Source organism: Sturnira hondurensis, unplaced genomic scaffold, assembly GCF_014824575.4.
Source record: "Sturnira hondurensis isolate 20B ecotype Veracruz unplaced genomic scaffold, ASM1482457v3 Scaffold0018493, whole genome shotgun sequence".
In the NCBI taxonomy this organism is placed as follows: Eukaryota; Metazoa; Chordata; class Mammalia; order Chiroptera; family Phyllostomidae; genus Sturnira; species Sturnira hondurensis.
This window is the reverse complement of record NW_028091124.1, coordinates 2,209,170-2,225,504: the sequence shown is the minus strand read 5'-3', so window position 1 is coordinate 2,225,504 and position 16,335 is coordinate 2,209,170. Positions and strand designations below refer to the sequence as shown.

The 16,335-nt window shown below is 52.9% G+C and overlaps 1 protein-coding gene across 1 annotated transcript; it reads left to right on the top strand.

The window, feature by feature from the left end:
* Positions 1-6,957: 6,957 nt before the first annotated feature.
* Positions 6,958-16,055, top strand: COPS8 (COP9 signalosome subunit 8). Its single transcript, XM_037069228.1, has 8 exons — positions 6,958-7,124; positions 8,029-8,099; positions 10,097-10,145; positions 11,232-11,364; positions 13,109-13,216; positions 14,225-14,287; positions 15,149-15,196; positions 15,835-16,055. Exons 1-8 carry the CDS (start codon positions 7,047-7,049, stop codon positions 15,912-15,914), a joined length of 630 nt encoding a protein of 209 aa, XP_036925123.1. The 5' UTR covers positions 6,958-7,046; the 3' UTR covers positions 15,915-16,055.
* The last annotated feature ends 280 nt before the right edge of the window (positions 16,056-16,335 follow it).

Genomic DNA, 16,335 nt, shown 5'->3' with positions numbered 1-16,335 from the left:
GTTCTTACGAACGCCTGGGGACCCGGTCTCACTGTAGACAGTGTCTGCAGGTTTCGGGGTGTCTGCCCAGCTGCGCTGGCCACTCTTCCAGGGGAGCCCAGAGACCCTGGACAACGCGACCACCAGCAACTCGGCTGTCTTCACCCGGCTCCCCTCGGTCTCTGAGGCCTCTTGGATCGTGACTGAAAGCGGCCCCGTGATCCCGGTCTGTATTAAAACATTGGCCTCCACGTGGTGTTTTTAAACATCGTGCATGGCATCCGGGGTATGTGCAGGAATCTTTTCAGCATCTGTGCGCTCCCTCAGTTCATGTGACTCATTATCCATCCTGTCTTTTACGGCGTGTGGATTCTGAGTCATAAAGAAAGGCTTTTCCCCACAGACGGACGCACTGATGCCGCTTCTAGAACCGGTGAAACTTCCCTTCACACTTACACGTCTAGTTCCCGTGGAGCTGATTGCTGTGTGGGCGGAGCACGGCCAGCTAATCTGGCCGGCAGCTCTTATTGGAAAGCCGAGCGAGTTCCCACACTGGAAATGTCACCTGTATCAGATAGTATTTCCCATACAACGTGCCTGCTGTTGATTGAATAACTGAAAAAATCAGAGGATGTTTTAACCACATTTGCCTTTTTTTGTACAACCTTGTTCCCAAAAGGGACCCCTGCCACTCCCAGGAAGGTGAGATTGTGTACGACAAACCCGGATGATACTAACGGGAAAGCTCATGGACATGCTGTCCTGGACACATTTTCCCACTTCCTAGATAGTCTTCTCTTACTCACTGATGTGGCATCCTTTGTGTTTTACAAAAATGGGAAATATTAAACACCGCACAGCGGCTCCTACCTCAAACACACACGGCGGAGTAGGAGAATTATCTGTGTAATGGCGGCCTCTCGTTTCAGGGGACGGGATGTGGCTAAGCAGCCAGGTTCTGCGACATCCTGAAACCCATTCCACCGCCTCTTAGACTCAGACTGAAGCAGACAGACCCCATGAAACCTCTCGGGGCCTATGATATTCCTCCTGCATCCTGAGTGTATTTCCCCCGCAGCCAGACAGCGGTCGATCATTTGTTTTTAAGAAGAAAGGACAATGCCCCAGGTTTCCATTTGAAAAAGCAATTTTGAGGAGGAGGAATTAAGGGCCCCGAGCTGGAAAATGGGATGAAATAAGCCAGGATCTCTCCGCTTACGCCAAGGCCCTTGGGCTCCTTCACCCCGGGCGGGGTTGGGGGGTGGGCTGGGGAGAGTTCAAGGTTCTGCACGGCACGGCAGCGCCCCCTGGTGGGCAGATCTGAGATCGCTCCAGACTCCTCTTGCCTCACCTGCGCTGGACGTGGGAGAAAACTGGAAATCACTTCCTCAGGACCAGGTTACCTCCACACAACTTAAATATAATGTTTGTTTATCCAAGGTTTAAAAAGATGTGTCTTAAAATCCTATGTGAATAAGGGACATCCCAGGCCTGAGAAGCACAAGCCCGATGGCCCACGGAGCCTCCCCGTGTCCCTCACCGCTTGTCAGCCGAGGGACGAGTCTTTCCTGGGGACACAAATGAGTGGGATGGGGGGGCTTTGTACGATGCCATTTGGGGGGACCACTCCCTGTCCTACCCTCGCCTCTCCCTGCTTCCCTGGTAACCCCGTGGCTTCCTCCACGCCCCCACTGCTCACAGCTCCCTCGATGCCTCCAAACTTCCCCGGACAGGCATCTGCCCTTGGCTCCCAGCCCTTCCAGAACTTTTGCAAAAAAAAAAAATGTTCTTTTATTATTCACCTGCAAACACAAGTGCAGTCAAAAGGGGGAAGAAAGAGACATGCCCTGCTTTTTTCAGTTTGGATCATTGAAGTCGTTTAAGATCTGGGGCAAAGAAATCATCATTAAAATAATGTTACAATACTGTATTTTTAAGTTTTTAAAGAAAATAGTTAGTTTGCCCATAATCTAACCCCCTTTACTATGCAATAGCTTTCAGTTCTATGTTCCTTCCAACATTTATCCATAAGTCTAGTCTTGGACATAGTCATAACTAAGAGATATATACAGTATTATTGTCTGCGTTTTTTCTTCACATTACTTCCGGAAGGCTACTTCTCACAGACTTGATGTTCATGGGTTTATGGCTTCACAACATCCCCTTGACTGGCAATGACACGGGGCCCCTCTCTCCGCTCAGACACTGGGGCCGATTCAGGGGCTCCTGCTGCTGCGCAGCCGTCACCCTGCCCTCTCAGACTCCGGTTACTCCCTCGCGTCCAGCAACTTTCTCAGGATAACGGCCCAGGCAGACGTCCACGCTGGTGGCTCAGACTGTGCCGCGGCTCGGTGTACTTTCCAACGTCACAACCTCACCAGCCCTGCCACCCACGGGGTGACTTTGCCAAAGCTCCTTTTGAGACCTGCCAGTCCCAGACAGGAACACCCTTCCCAGTCACCAGCCCAGCAGTGTGTGGTGACTCCCGTCCTCGCCCCGGGTCCCAGCTCATCCACGCTCAGTCTGTTCCCCCGTCTGCTGACAGTTTGCTGCCTGGGAAATTAACGATGCGGCCCTCTCCCTCCCTGCCTGGCCTTCCCACCCGTGACAGAGGCAGCTGCCTGTGCGGGTCCTTGCCACTGAGGAAGGCGGGCCGGGGGCTGGCCGGTCCCTGCTGCTCCGACCCAGACCCAGCTTGCCCAGAGACCCCACCCGTGCCCAGCCCCTTGCGGCCCATTCGTCGCCCCATGTTCTGCTACCTCCCGCCAATCACTGTCTGTCTCCATGGACTCGCCTATTGTGGGTATTACATATCAGTGGGACCCTACACCATTTCGTCATTGTCAACCGGTTTATTTCACTTAACAACGTTTTCAGGATCAGCCATGTTGCAGCATGTGTATTTCACTTGTTTCCATGGCCAAATTGCCCAATGATATTCGCTGCATGGACAGGCTATATTTTATTGTGTTTGTCAGTTGCCAGACATCGGAGTTACTTTCATAGTGGGGCTATGATAGATAATGCTGCTATGAACATCTGTGTACAAGATTTTGTTTTTTAACATATTTTCGTTTCTTTCATTTTCCTTATTTTCTATACTCCTAAGTGTAGAATTTCTGAGTCATGTGACACCTCCCTGTTTAAACTTGGAGGAGCTGCTGGACTGTTCTCCACAGTGGCTGCACCCCACGTGACTGCCCCCCATGGCCCCCCGCAGTGCATGAGGGCCCCAACCCTCCACGTCTTCATGGGCACAGGCCACTGCTGCTGTACGTCTTTCCATGTGCTCATTGGCCACCTGTTTTTCTTCTTTGGAGAAATAATGAAGTCCTTTGCCCATTTTTAAGTTGGGTTATTTGTCTTTCTGTTTTTGAGTTGTGAGCATCATTTATTTACTCCCAATCCAGGTCTTTTGTCCAGGATAGGATTTGCAACTTTTCTCCCTTTCTGGGGCGGTCTTCTTGCCATCTTGCTGGCCTCCTTTGAAGCACAGAAGTTTCCCATTTTGCTGGCATCCAACATATTGACTTTTTGGTTGTAGCTGTGCCTTTGGTGTCGTATTCAAGAAGCCAGCACCTAATTCCAGGACGTGAAGAGGTGCCCTATGCTCTCTTCTCGCGGTTTTATGGCTTTAGCTCTTACCCTGAGGGTGCGATGCAGTTTGAGTTCATTATGTTCTGTGGTCGGAGAGGGGGCACAACTTCCTTCTTTTGCGTGTGGGAAATACTGTCTGTTAAAAAGACTGTCCTTCCCCCTGGGGTGGGGCTGGCATTTTACTAAAAATTGTTTGACAGCAAATGCAAGGCTTTTCTCCAGACTCCTGACAGAGCCCACTGATCCACGCGTCCATTCCCGCTGCCGCTGGGCTGCCCGGCTGCGCTATGCTGTTAGGTTTTGACTTCAAAGCAAAGTCGGAGTTTTGCCCGTCTTTGTTTTCAAGATTATTTTGTCTACTCTGTGTCTCTGAATTTTTACATGGATTTTATGGTTTGTCAATAACTGCAAAGAAGCCAGTTGTGACTTTGATAGGAACTGCATTAAATCTGAATGTGAGTAGTATTGCCATCATAATATAAAATCTTCCAATTCACGAACAAGGAATGTATTTGTATTTATGTAAGTCTTCTTCAATCTCTTTCAACAATTGTTTCATAGTTTTTCACAGTATACAATTTGCAAATTATTTGTTAAATTTTTATTAAATTCTTTTGATGCTATTTTAATGTTGTTTTCTTAATTTCAGTTTATTCACTATTACTGTATATGAATACAATTGTGTCTGTTGATCCTCTATCCTGAAACCTTGCTTAACCCGTTCCTTCGTTCTGATCGTTTTTAGTGGGTTTCTTAGGAAGCAGGCAAAATCCCAGGTCCCTGAACTGGCCATGCTCCGATGCCCAGCCTCCCCCAGGCTGCTCCACTGACAACAAGAGGTCGGAGGGGAGGGCCAGGGGGCACAGGGGGCTGGGCCAGGGGCGGGAGTGTGAGACCCACCTCCTCCAGCCTCAGGCGCCCACCTTCCTTCTGCATGCTGACCTGCCTATTCCCCTGCAGTGGGGACTGCGGCCTCCTGCCTGTACACTCGGCTCCTCCCCGCAGCAGAGCCGCCTCCGGGGCCTCTTCTCTCCGGTCCCGCTTTTGTGACGCCTTCCTCTTTCGAGTGCGCCTCCTGAGACAACCGGCTTGCCACCACTCTGCCTTGATGGCACCGGCCTTCTCCCGGCTACTGCTGACTGTGCTCGGGGCGGGCAGGGCAGGGGGTGAAGACGGGTGCAGTGCCCCTTGGCAGCTGCTCAACACGGACCACCAGCCCGCACGTCCCTGGGACCCCATCAGCCCCGCACTGCCACGTGGAGTTCCCTGAATGCAGGCCACAGTCTCCCCCGAGGCCGACTGCTGCTCCCTACCACCGGGCCCCAAGAACTTCTTCCCTTCTCTCCCCGGACTCTCTCCCCCTTGCTAGCTCCACCCTCCAACCCCAGAGGCCCCCCCCCCCTCGTACCTGGAAAGAACAGTTGGTCCTCACAGACATCCCCACACTCTAACTCTGACCAGCAGTGCTTGGGTTCCCAAAGCTGCCTGTGGGTGTTCTGTTGGGCCGAGGACTACCTAACCAGCAGCCTTCACCTCTCAGCAGCCCGAGTCCCCGCCAAAGCCTGACAGAGATCATTTTCCTCTTTAAATGATCCCATCTCTGGGCGACGGAGCTCGCTGGATCCTCCTTCACCCAACCTGGGCTGGGGGCCACTGTTACATGTTGAAAATTCCACCTCCTGCCCTCAGAGGGATGCCACGTGATCTTAGAATCGCTTTGTCTTCCATCTTCGTCTTTGTATGATCGACGAAACTGCCGCTTTATTCTCGAGTTATTCTAGCTCTTTGGGCACCTTCCTATGTAATATTGTCAATGCTCTGAGGGGCTATTGTATTGATTTTTAAATTTTTATATTCCATCCAAAGAATAGGTAGCTACAATGATTTCCACGTGGAAAGTGTTCCTTAAGCAAAACTTCTGAATTATCCACCTGACTTTTACCATCCATTTCTATATGTTGCGATGAGCAGTGATGGTTCTAAGCACAGATATAAGAGTATTTCACTCACATGGGAAACCATACCATTTGTATTAAAAAACTAATACATGCGTGTGTGTCTTGCTCGAATCAGAAAAGTGAGTACATGGCACCTGCTATGTGCACAGTTGAGTGACAGCCCTGAGAGGCCCCATCTTCCCTTGGAACCTGACCTTGCTTCAAACACTTGACAAAGACAATGGTGTTCTAAAAACGCTACCGAGCAAGGGAGGCTGTCACGTTGCATCTTTGGCTACTCCAGTGCAGCAGTTCTAAATAGCCCTCTGGGTGAACTGACAAAGGCCATACAGTGGGGGAGGGGCGGGTCCTTTCCTTTCCTGCTCATCGCAAAGCCCAAGGTGGAAAGTGCTGGTACGGCAGGTGCGTGAAGTGTATAAAACGTTAGTTTTTTGCAGCATTTTTATGGTTCTGATAAGAACAAAACACGTACACATATTAGGTATCTAATACAAATGGTGTGATTTCTGTGATCGCACAGGTGAGATACAATGTAACTGTAACTCTGTCTTTGTGTTTAAAACCGGCATTGTGCAATATAAAAATGGGTGGTAAAATTCAGGCTAATTTAAATTTTTACCTTTCCTTTCTTTAGAGTATTGTAAATAGCAAATAAAAAACACCATGAAAAGCTGAGAGACACTGCAAATAAGAGAAATCTGTTTCGTTTAATAGCACCTCCCCTACCCTCGGCTTTCGAACCAGGGACCTTGCATTTTCAACTGGCTCTGCGCCCACCAAGCATGGAAGCAACTGCAGCAGAGAAGGAATCGAAACCTCACTCCCGGCGGTCGGGCGGGAGCGCCCAAGGCGGCCTGTGAACAGATAACACCCAGTCTGCCATCGGCCAGCCAGGAGGACGGCGCCAGAAACTACCGGGGTCAGGAGCGAGTCGGGGAGGGGTGGGAATTAGACCTGCGTGTGAGGGTACGCGAAGGCGAGGACCTTGGATTTAGGGCTTTGAGCAGGCGGGGAACACGATCTGATGGACGTGGCCGCTGTGGCGTGTGGGGAGCCGCCTCGGCGAGGCAGTCGCGTCGGTCCGGGGGCGCGGGCCGCTGCGGTGGAAGGACCGCGTGCCGTTTCCAGACAGGGGCAGGACTGAAGGAGCAGGTTTGGGGGCAGAACCAGTGCTCCGCTTTAAACCTTTAAATTTCCCCCAAACCGGAGAGACACCGAAGAGCCCTCACACATGCCCTGAAGCCCTCTCTTCCAGGGTTCGGAGGGGCGCAGCCAGCGCCACAACTTCCCCTGAGGCCAAACCAGTCCTCCCGAGCACCGAGAGCGCCGGCCAGAGCGGCGCAGCGCCCCGCCAGCGGGCCACGGCGACGTCCTACAACGCGCCGGAACCCACTTTGCGCCTGCGCAGGGGCACACGCGGCGGCGGCTTACGTCATCTCGGGAGCGACGCCCCCGAGGGACAGTCTGGGGTCTGACTACCGGGAAGGTGCTGCGGCGGGACCGGCTGGGAAGATGCCCGTGGCCGTGATGGCAGAAGGTGCCTTTAGTTTCAGAAAGTTGCTGGATCAGTGCGAGAACCAGGAGCTCGAGGTAACCGTTCACATACAGCTGGGAGAAACCTTGGGGTCTCCCCCGGCCCGGGCGGCGCCTGTCTCCAGGGTAACGGGGCCTGGGGCCTCGGGGCGGGGCTGGAGGCGGGCGCCTACGGGGCGCGGGGGCTGGGCGCCTGGAGTCTGGCGCCGCGGGCTGGTCTGGAGGCTGAGGATCTGCCCTGATCCCCACCGACTCCCTGGGAGCTTTTTCTTGTTTGTCTTCTGTGAGTGAGCCTGAGAGTCCTGTGTATCTTGCTCCTTAAGCGCCCCCCGCGCTGTCCGTTTTAGATTAAGCACCCTCCCCGGTCGTGGGGGAGGTAGGGGCGTGTGGATTTTATTAAAGACGGGTGCGCGCACGCACACAGATAGAAGAAGATGTAGTAGCCATTGGAACCTTTTATTGGCGCATAAGAACATAACGTTAGCACGGGAGCATACGCACTTCATTGAGAAGTAAAAGTTACATCATGCGGCTATTAGAGTTGAGGTTTTTCCCTAGAAAGACACTTAAGAAACAAATATAAAAACGAGTTTTTAAGCAGCAGCTTACTAACAGGCACTTAATAGAGCTTTTTTAGTGAATTATAGCTGAATGAGGTTATAAATGCCTGTATCTCGACTGTGATTTTTTTCTATTTATTATCATTACTCAACGTGTTTGACATACCAGGCAGAATCATAAGGGTTTAGGAATCTGTTGGAAATGTTCGCTTCTTATCATAGTAAGACCATTTATATAAGAATTTGAGAACTGGGAAGAGGATCCAACTTAAATATTTCTGATATATAAAGACACTGAGGCCCAGAGGGAGATAAGTCACTTCCAATGACAAATATAAACTTAATATTCTAGACTTTAGTATGAGAAAATGAGATTTTTCTCTTTCATGTTGGCCTTCCAGGCTCCCGGAGGAATTGCTACACCCCCAGTGTATGGGCAGCTTCTAGCTTTGTATCTGCTCCACAATGATATGTAAGTACGTTCTACGTGCAGCCTCGGGCAGCAGCAGCTTCGAGGTTGCGCAGAGGTGGTTCCGCACTGAAGCGTCCTCACTGCACTGTAGGCACAGGTGCTGTGTCTTTTATGTGACGCCGCTGCATTGGTGTCAAATAGTGAACCACAAATTGTGATTAAGCCGAGGTATTTTAAAATACACGTGTTTTACATAAACCTTCTAAAAAACACTCCAGGTTGTTACGAGAAACTACAATGTTACTTTCAAATTCTTTTCATTCCCTTTTTTTTTACTTTGAACAATTTTGCATTTGCTAATTCATCCAAAAAAGCAGCAAATCATGAATACTCTTTCCAGCCTGCAACAAGTGGGATTTTGTCTGTCTCTGTTTTTCTGTTGTTTATGTGGGGGTTCAGACGGCTGAAATGCATTCCTCAGAATAAAATTCTCTTATAAAAGATAGAAGTACTTACGAGAAGTGACTGATACAACAAAACAACATAGAACATTAAATTTGTTAGGGTGGTGGGTTACAGACATTTTTCCCTATGTAACTAGTTTTACCAATGGGATTATATGTTATTAAATGAATGTGATCAAAAAACACAGACACAGAAGCAAGTGTACTTGAAATAAAATTGTTCCATTAAAGCCAGCGTTCCAGGAAAACACGCACTTTCCAATAGTTGCGCTGCAGCTCCAGGGTGCTTTTGGAAAGTCGTTGGAGTAAGTTTATGAGCAACATAAAAAGAAATATGTGATCACTGTGTAATAGTCACAACTTACTTGATTATATCAAAGTCTTGTTCCCTAGTTTAATCACCCACTTTATTCACAGCTTTGGCTGCCGATTCTGGCTGCTTCTATAAATAAAACTGAAACACCATAAAAGTTGCCACTATTTTAGTAACCTGGAGGAAACCCCATTAAGTTATTTTAAGTTATCTTTATTGTATTTTTTCCATTACTATTTAGTCCCCTTATACTCATCCCCCTCCCAAATTCCTTTAATTTTATTGACCTTTTTTCTTTCTGTGAAACATTCCTCTGACCTTCACTCACTTCACTGCACGTGTGATCAGTAGACCAAGAGAAATTGAAAGGGAAGATTGAGAAGCTAAGAGGAATTTACTACCAGCATGTATGAGGTTTTTTTGAAAGTTTTTTGTTAATCCTAATTCATGTTCGGAAGTCAGAAAGCATAACTGTGCAAAGGAATAAGAGCATCTCATAGTTATATGACCCATCAGTGAGCACTGTTAATTGTTTTAAATTCTTCTAATTTTTTTTCATATTGTTTAAAAACCTAAGCCAGGATTTTCATTACACATGCATCCTATAAACTATCTATCTCATTTGTTGCAGTCTGGCTGCCATGTGTCTGCTGTGGTTCAGACTGTGGTGGCTCGGTGCCGCTGGTGGGGGTGGGGCGTGACCCCGGAGCAGCCCCTGGTCAGTGCACACTGCCTGGGACGCCAGCACCCTGGGGCGGCGGGGCGGGTGCATTTGTCTGGTTTTACCGATGAGCCGGTCGTCTGGGCAGCTCTGCTTAGATGTGTGTTTTTAACGAGCTGTCGGTTGCCTTAATTTAAGATCTGGATCATCAGTAAAAAATTTCCTGCAAATGGCAAACTGTTACTTGGGTTAAACTACCGTGTTTTTAGGACCATAAGACGCACCTAGGTCTTTCCTGTTAGAGGAGGAAGATAGAGAAAAAAATTTGAAGCAAAAAATATGGTAAAGCATTTAATAACATAATATTTTACCAATGTAAATGTGAACTACTCAACAGCAGCGTTAACAACCGTAATTCCTCCCAGATTGGGGGGGGTGCATCTTGTAGCCCAAAAAACATATTGTTTCATGTCTTTTTAATCTGAGCAGCTACTCTTACTTTCCCTGGACAAAGTCATAAATTTTAAAGTTTACTTCTGCGTGTTTATGTTGGGATCTAGAATTTTAAACATTTACTGAGATGATTTTTTTCTGTTTTTTCTTGGGGGGTGCAAATTAGGAATAATGCAAGATACCTTTGGAAAAGAATACCACCCGCTGTAAAATCGGTGAGTGTCCTGTCTGTTTGCTGCTTTAGCACAAGGATGACAGTCCTCAAGATGCCCTTGTACAGTGCGTTTTCTTTCCCACGTGTCACGGCTAAACTGGCCCTGAAGTTCAGAACGGGTCTTCACGGTCCCCTAAGCAGAAGCTTTAGCTTCCCGGGGATGCTGTGATGCGCAGCTCCCACCGACCAGGCCTCTCGAGGCGTTTCGTGGAAGTGTTGCTTAACCAGCTGAACAACTGCGCCAGCTTCCGGAAAGGCCTGGCGTCCGTCGTTTTTCGGCAGGTCTCTGCAGTTTGCTGGTTTTGTGCACACCTAGAACCCAGTGATGTGTAGAAGAATGTTCTAAAATTGATGGCTGCTCACAGCATTGAGATGCTTTTTTGCTATTTAAGAGTTTAGATTTTTTACTGTGGGTGGACAATTAGATGAAATAACCTCTTAAAAGTTTTTTCCAGGGTGGAATGAGGTGAATTTTTACTTTGAACTGTTCTGCTGTGTCTAGCATAAACGTGGAGTGAAATTTTTAAGCACTTGCAGAATATCACCGAGAGTTCACCAACACCCAATCGTCGGTGCTGACGTGCAGCGGCAGGCCCCACGGCGGTGTCCCACCCGCTGCCTGCCCCCCCCCTTCTGGAGGCGCTCCTGCAGCTCCGTGGGGTGCGCGTCGTGCGCACAGCGTCAGCTCTGCTGGAGGGCCTGGTCCCCTGGTCTGCATGGTCAGCCACTTTGCTATTGGTTTTGTCCTAAAGCGCATCAGTGGGTGTATGCCAGCAATGCAGGGTCTGTGTGTCACATACATGTAGTCATGAGACGCACATACCTCTTTCAAAACCAGGGCGTGAGAGTTCGCAGACTCGCTTCTGTACTGTTTTTGCACTGCATTCTCACTCCTCAGTTTGCTGCTGCAGTGAATATTTATGTCAAACATGAATAGACGTTCCTGTTCAGTGTTTAAAGACCCTTTTGATAGTGCTGAGCAGTCGTTACACCTCTGAAAAGAAATGCCAGGTTATGTTTTCAGATGCAGTTGTTGGTGAGTCTGCGCAGTGAATATCCTCCAAGGAAATAACAATATTGATTGCAGGCAAATTCTGAACTTGGGGCGATTTGGTCAGTGGGACAGAGGATCTGGCAGAGAGATTTCCCTGGAATCTACGCAACCATCAACGCCCACCAGTGGTCCGAGACGGTCCAGCCAATCATGGAAGCTCTCAGAGGTAGTGTTGCGCTGTGGCTGAGAACCAAATGAGCAGGTGTTTCCTGCTAGGTGACCGGGGCAGCTTTCAGAATCCTGCCGCTTCACTTCCTGTCGCTGCTGCTGATGTCGACGGCTCGGGCCTCACTGATTCTCACTTAATTCTGAGCTGGGATGGCTCTGGTCAGGGTCTTCTGCTAGTAAAGTGAGATCTTGTAGTACTCATGAGTTCAAGGTGAGGGTCCAGGTTTTCCTAAACCTGTTTTTGAGTGTAGAGACTGTGCTTTGAACTTTGCGACCTCAGCCTCTGGTGGGTTTTGTACAAGCCAGCCGATACTTAGACGCTGAAGGTCGCACGCCTGGTGCAGGAAAGCTCGTGCCTGCCTCCGCCTCTCCGCCCGCTCACCGCCCTCCTGCTGCCAGTCTCCCTGGCTCGCTCCTTTGTAAGAGTGCCTCCTTTCAGGCTGTCGCCCCCTTTTCCTGTGCCCGCCTGTGTCTGTGGTTGGCCCGTGCCCTCCCTGCCTGCCTTCCTGCTCGGGAGCCGGCGCGCCGGAGGTCGAATGGGTGCTCGCACCCAGTGAGGGCCGGCAGCTCCGTGGGGGAGCAGAGGTGACGGTTGCCTCCGCGGTGCGGGGATTCTCAGAGTGGTAAGACCGAGCAGTGCAAGTCGCCAGACGGCAGGCACGGGCAATGACCAGAGGGAAAGGCAGGAGGGCGGGTGGCGGGAGGAGCGTGGGACAGACAGGGCAGCGCTGGGGCACTCGGGGCAGGGAGCAACCTGCAGACAGGCCGGGGGCCTTTGCCTGGCGCTGGCAGGCTCACAGGCAGGACACGGGCTCGGGCTCGGGTCTCCTGACTCCTTCCCCGGAGGTGGCGGTGGGGGTGGGCGCTGCAGGGATCGTGGGGACGGAGCAGGGAGGAGGGCGTGGCAGGAGGTGCAACAGCGAGGGCCTCAGCCGGGACGGGGAGGGAGGGCTCGTTTGGAGCAGAAGGTGCCAGAGGCGTTGGGGTCCCTTTTGGGCAATGTCCCAGAATCGCAGGGGACACTCCACGTGTGTGTCACAGGCTCTGCCGTACACGTCCACCTGCCCATTACCCGGGAAGCACCACCCGGAGCATTTCCCAGCACGTCCACTGCCGGGTGGAGGGCAATGACGGGCCCCACTCATCCACTGCCCGGGTCAGCCCTCCGCCGTATGAGTGCGACGCGAAACCTGCAGAAGTGCCACCGCCTGATCCTGGGACGGGGCTGTGGCGGATGTTTGATCTAGAGTTGCAGAGCTGCTGGGGTGGCTGTCAGCTCTTCCTGTTCAGTCCAGTGTTTAGGGCCTGACCCTGAGTGAAGTCGGAGCACAGCAGGCCAGAGAGTCGGGGCAGCACCCTGGCCCCGGGGGGCGCCACGGTGGGTGCTTTCTGCTCCTTCCACTCAGTGTTTGTCACTGGAGTCAAAGAGCCCTGTGGAAACCTGCCTCACGGCTCCGTAGATTTATCTAGGTGAGGCATTCTCGGGCTCTCTGTCTTGGGCGTGTGAGCTTGTCTCTGTGCTTTCCACTGCCATCTGAGAGGTTTCCTGTCCGAGAGGAAGTGGGAGCAACGTGTCTGTCTCCTGTGGTATTTGGCTGCCGCGCTCCTGCTGGAACAGAAGTCTCCCGATGGGTCTGGTCCTCCTGCATGTCAGACTCAGACCAAGACCGTGGTGTCACTGAATTGTGTGTTCCAAAAATGATGGCTCTCTGGTCACTGCCAACCCTCCCCTCCTGCTACAGAGGCAACGAGGCGGCGCGCCTTCGCCCTGGTCTCTCAGGCCTACACCTCCATTATTGCCGACGACTTCGCTGCTTTCGTCGGGCTCCCCGTGGAAGAGGCTGTGAAAGGTAGCGTGGTTCTGCCTGTTACTAAGGAGCGTGGGGAGTGGAGGCTCCGTGGTGTGCGTTCTTCAGGAAGGGCCACAAAGTATGAGGCACAGCGCCCGGCGGGGCCGCACCCCAGGAACGCAGCCAGAGTCGCCCAGTTAGTGCAGAACCGCTGACCCCTTCCTCTCACTTAGAAGTCCCGTTCCTCCACTCGGTACAGGGGCACTCGCCCCAGGATCCCTTTCCAGTCCCCGGGCCCTGGCCACTCCTTGCTGGTCCCCGGAAGGGCTGCTACAGTCCCGCCTCCCCCCAGCCGGAGAGGGGGCAGGCATTGTGGCACCTGGGGGCGTCGTTTTGCCATGATTGGCGTTTCTGTTCTCTGGCCACACAGAGCTCCACCCTGCACTGCGTCCTGTCCTTGTTTCCCCGGCCCAGGGCAGCCCCGGGAAGCAGGTGTAGGAGCGTTCTTAGAGCAGCTCGCACTGAACTTACTCCAGACGTTTGTTAGCCCGACTCTTCTTCCAGGGCTGGTCTGAACCTTGTTACCCGATGAGTACAGACCCTCGGAGTCCCTGCTGGGGGCATTGTGGGGCCACCTCGTGCTAACTGTGCGGCCTGCGACGTGGCACTGGGGTTTCCTGAACTTCCCTTACCACGTCTGTTAAGTGGCGGCTGTAGGTCCCACTTCAGAGGGCCGTCAGGCCCCTGTGCGTGGGTGGCCTTTGGAAGTGCCTAGCACGCGGCCTGCCTAGCACGCGGCCCCCGGTCGGCCCTCTGGCCAGCCAGCTGCTGCTGTCCTTCCCTCGCTTGTCACTCTGCTGGGGCTTCCACCAGCCTCGGGGAGGGACACAGAGCTTGGTCGTGCATCAGACGTGTTCCAGAACAGCGTTCACCTGAGAACGCTGTCTGTAGCCTGTCGTGCAGGGAGAACCCCACGTGGCAGGCTAATCCGCAGGCAGGTCTCCTGTACAGGCAGGCGAAATGGGGCCCTGCCCACTCCTCCATTGTCCGTTCACGGCCCGTTTGCAGGTATTCTGGAGCAAGGGTGGCAGGCCGACTCCACCACGAGAATGGTGATGCCCAAAAAGCCAGGTAGGTGGAGCACTCACCTGCCTGCGTGGCTACTCTGGGGTCTCAGCCGTGGGACTGGAGTGACTCGGTCCAGAGCCTGCTCTCGTTGCAGGAGGTGGGTGACCACTGCGTGAGCGCTGACTGACAGACGCTCAGGGTAGCAGGGCTCTCGGGGACCCAGCTTCGCCTGTGTGGCTAAAAATTCATTTTTATATTAAAAACACCAGGTCGCCTGGGTGCTTGATAATCCCTACTACAAGTCAGTTTTTACCAAATGTTGATGCCCCGCCCCTCCAGTCACGGAGCCGTTTTCTAGCTGGGATCGCCCTCTGTGGCCGTGTTTAGCTCCGGGCGCACCCCTCCCCTCCAGCGCCGCCCACACGCAGGCTCCTCTGAACGGGGTGCTCTGCGGCTGGAACCTGCAGAGTCGGGGCCCGGTCTTCTCTGCAGGCTCCACGCCCTGTGGGCCAGCTGAGCGGTCTCAGTCGGTGCTCCCAGGCCTGGGTCTGATCGGCCGGGCTGGGTGTTGTGGGCGGCTGGCCGGGGGGCCCTTTGCTGCCGGGACCATGGAGCGGGCTTCACACCTGCGTTAGGAAGTCCCCCTGACGTGCTCAGCGCGGATGCCCATCCCCACTCCAAGGTCCTGCTGTGGCCTCTGCCTCGCAGTGCTGCCTGGGCCTCGGGGCTCGGCCCGGAGGGTCTCACTGCCTGGGGAGCCTCGGCCCCAGCCCAGCGAGGTGCCGAGGGGAAGCCTGGCCAGATAGGGCGCGGCTGTTCTCTGTTGAGAAATGAGTGGCCGTCCGTGCACGATGCACTTACTTGAGCTGTGAAAATCTTTCGTACTGATACCTGCAAACTTGACTTTGAACTTTGCTTCTTCAGTTGCAGGGGCCCTGGATGTTTCCTTTAACAGGTTTATCCCTTTATCAGGTACGTCCTTTTGTGTGCTCCTTTCAAACACGTTCTGTTCTTGAGGTTTTCGTGGTCAGTTCTCAGTGCGAACCTTGTGCAGAGATTGGATCCTGCACTTGGTATCTGAGCTGATCCCCGGTTACGAGAGTGCGCTGCGGGCTCCCCTCCGCAGCTCCCCCTGAGCACCGGCCCCCGGGGCCCAGCCTCCCAGGCACCTATGAGGGGAGCACTGTGACCTGCCCGTCGGCCACACACAGGCTGCGGGGGGCTGCCTGAAGAGATGGGAGGACGGAGCTCCCTGGCCAGGGGGTTCTTGGCACTTTTGTCCGTCGGGTGTGAGACTCCCCTAGAGCACAGAGCAGTGCCTGTCACCTGGTGAGCGATCAGTGACTCACCCACTGGGTCAAAGGCCACACGAACGGGGCTTTCCCAGGAAGAGTCTGGCGCTCTTCAAAGGGACGCCACGTCAGCAGCAACGGACCAGACGTGGCTTCACTCCCAGTTTGGGGAAGCTGCTCGTGAGAGTTCCCGACATCATGGCTTGTTTTTCAAAAGAGTACAAAATCGGGGTGTTTCCTTACCATTAAATACTGGGTGCTGGGTGGCGGGACCAGCGCTGTGTCACACTGGTCACTGACTTTGTGACTCTCACACAGAGCCTGCGCCAGTTCCGCCGGTCCCCAACGAGCAGCAGCTGGCCCGGCTCACGGATTACGTGGCTTTCCTGGAGAACTGACGCCCTCGGTTCAAGCCACCTGCTGCGCCCGGGGCCCCGACACACTCGGAGGTGTAGACTGTGTCTCAGTGTTTCGGCCGGACTGAGCATCGCCACACTCTGTACTGAGCATGTGATGAAATACATATGTAATAGAAAGCACACCATACACGTTTTGTCCTTAAACATCGTGCTGGGTAGTTGCCGAAGCATGCTGTTCTCCCCAGGGACATCTGCCCCGCCCACACCTGGCTCGCCGACACCCTGCCGCAGGTTCGTAGCTATGGGGCCCACCTGGGGTTCGAAGAGGACTGTCCCCGGGGGCAGAGTCCGTGTTTGGAGAACACGCCCTCTCTTCTCCTCACCTCCCGCGCGTCACTGCCCCAGGACGCCGACGTGAGGTGAGGAGCAGAAGCTGCTCCCCAGGGGCAGGCTGGTCAAC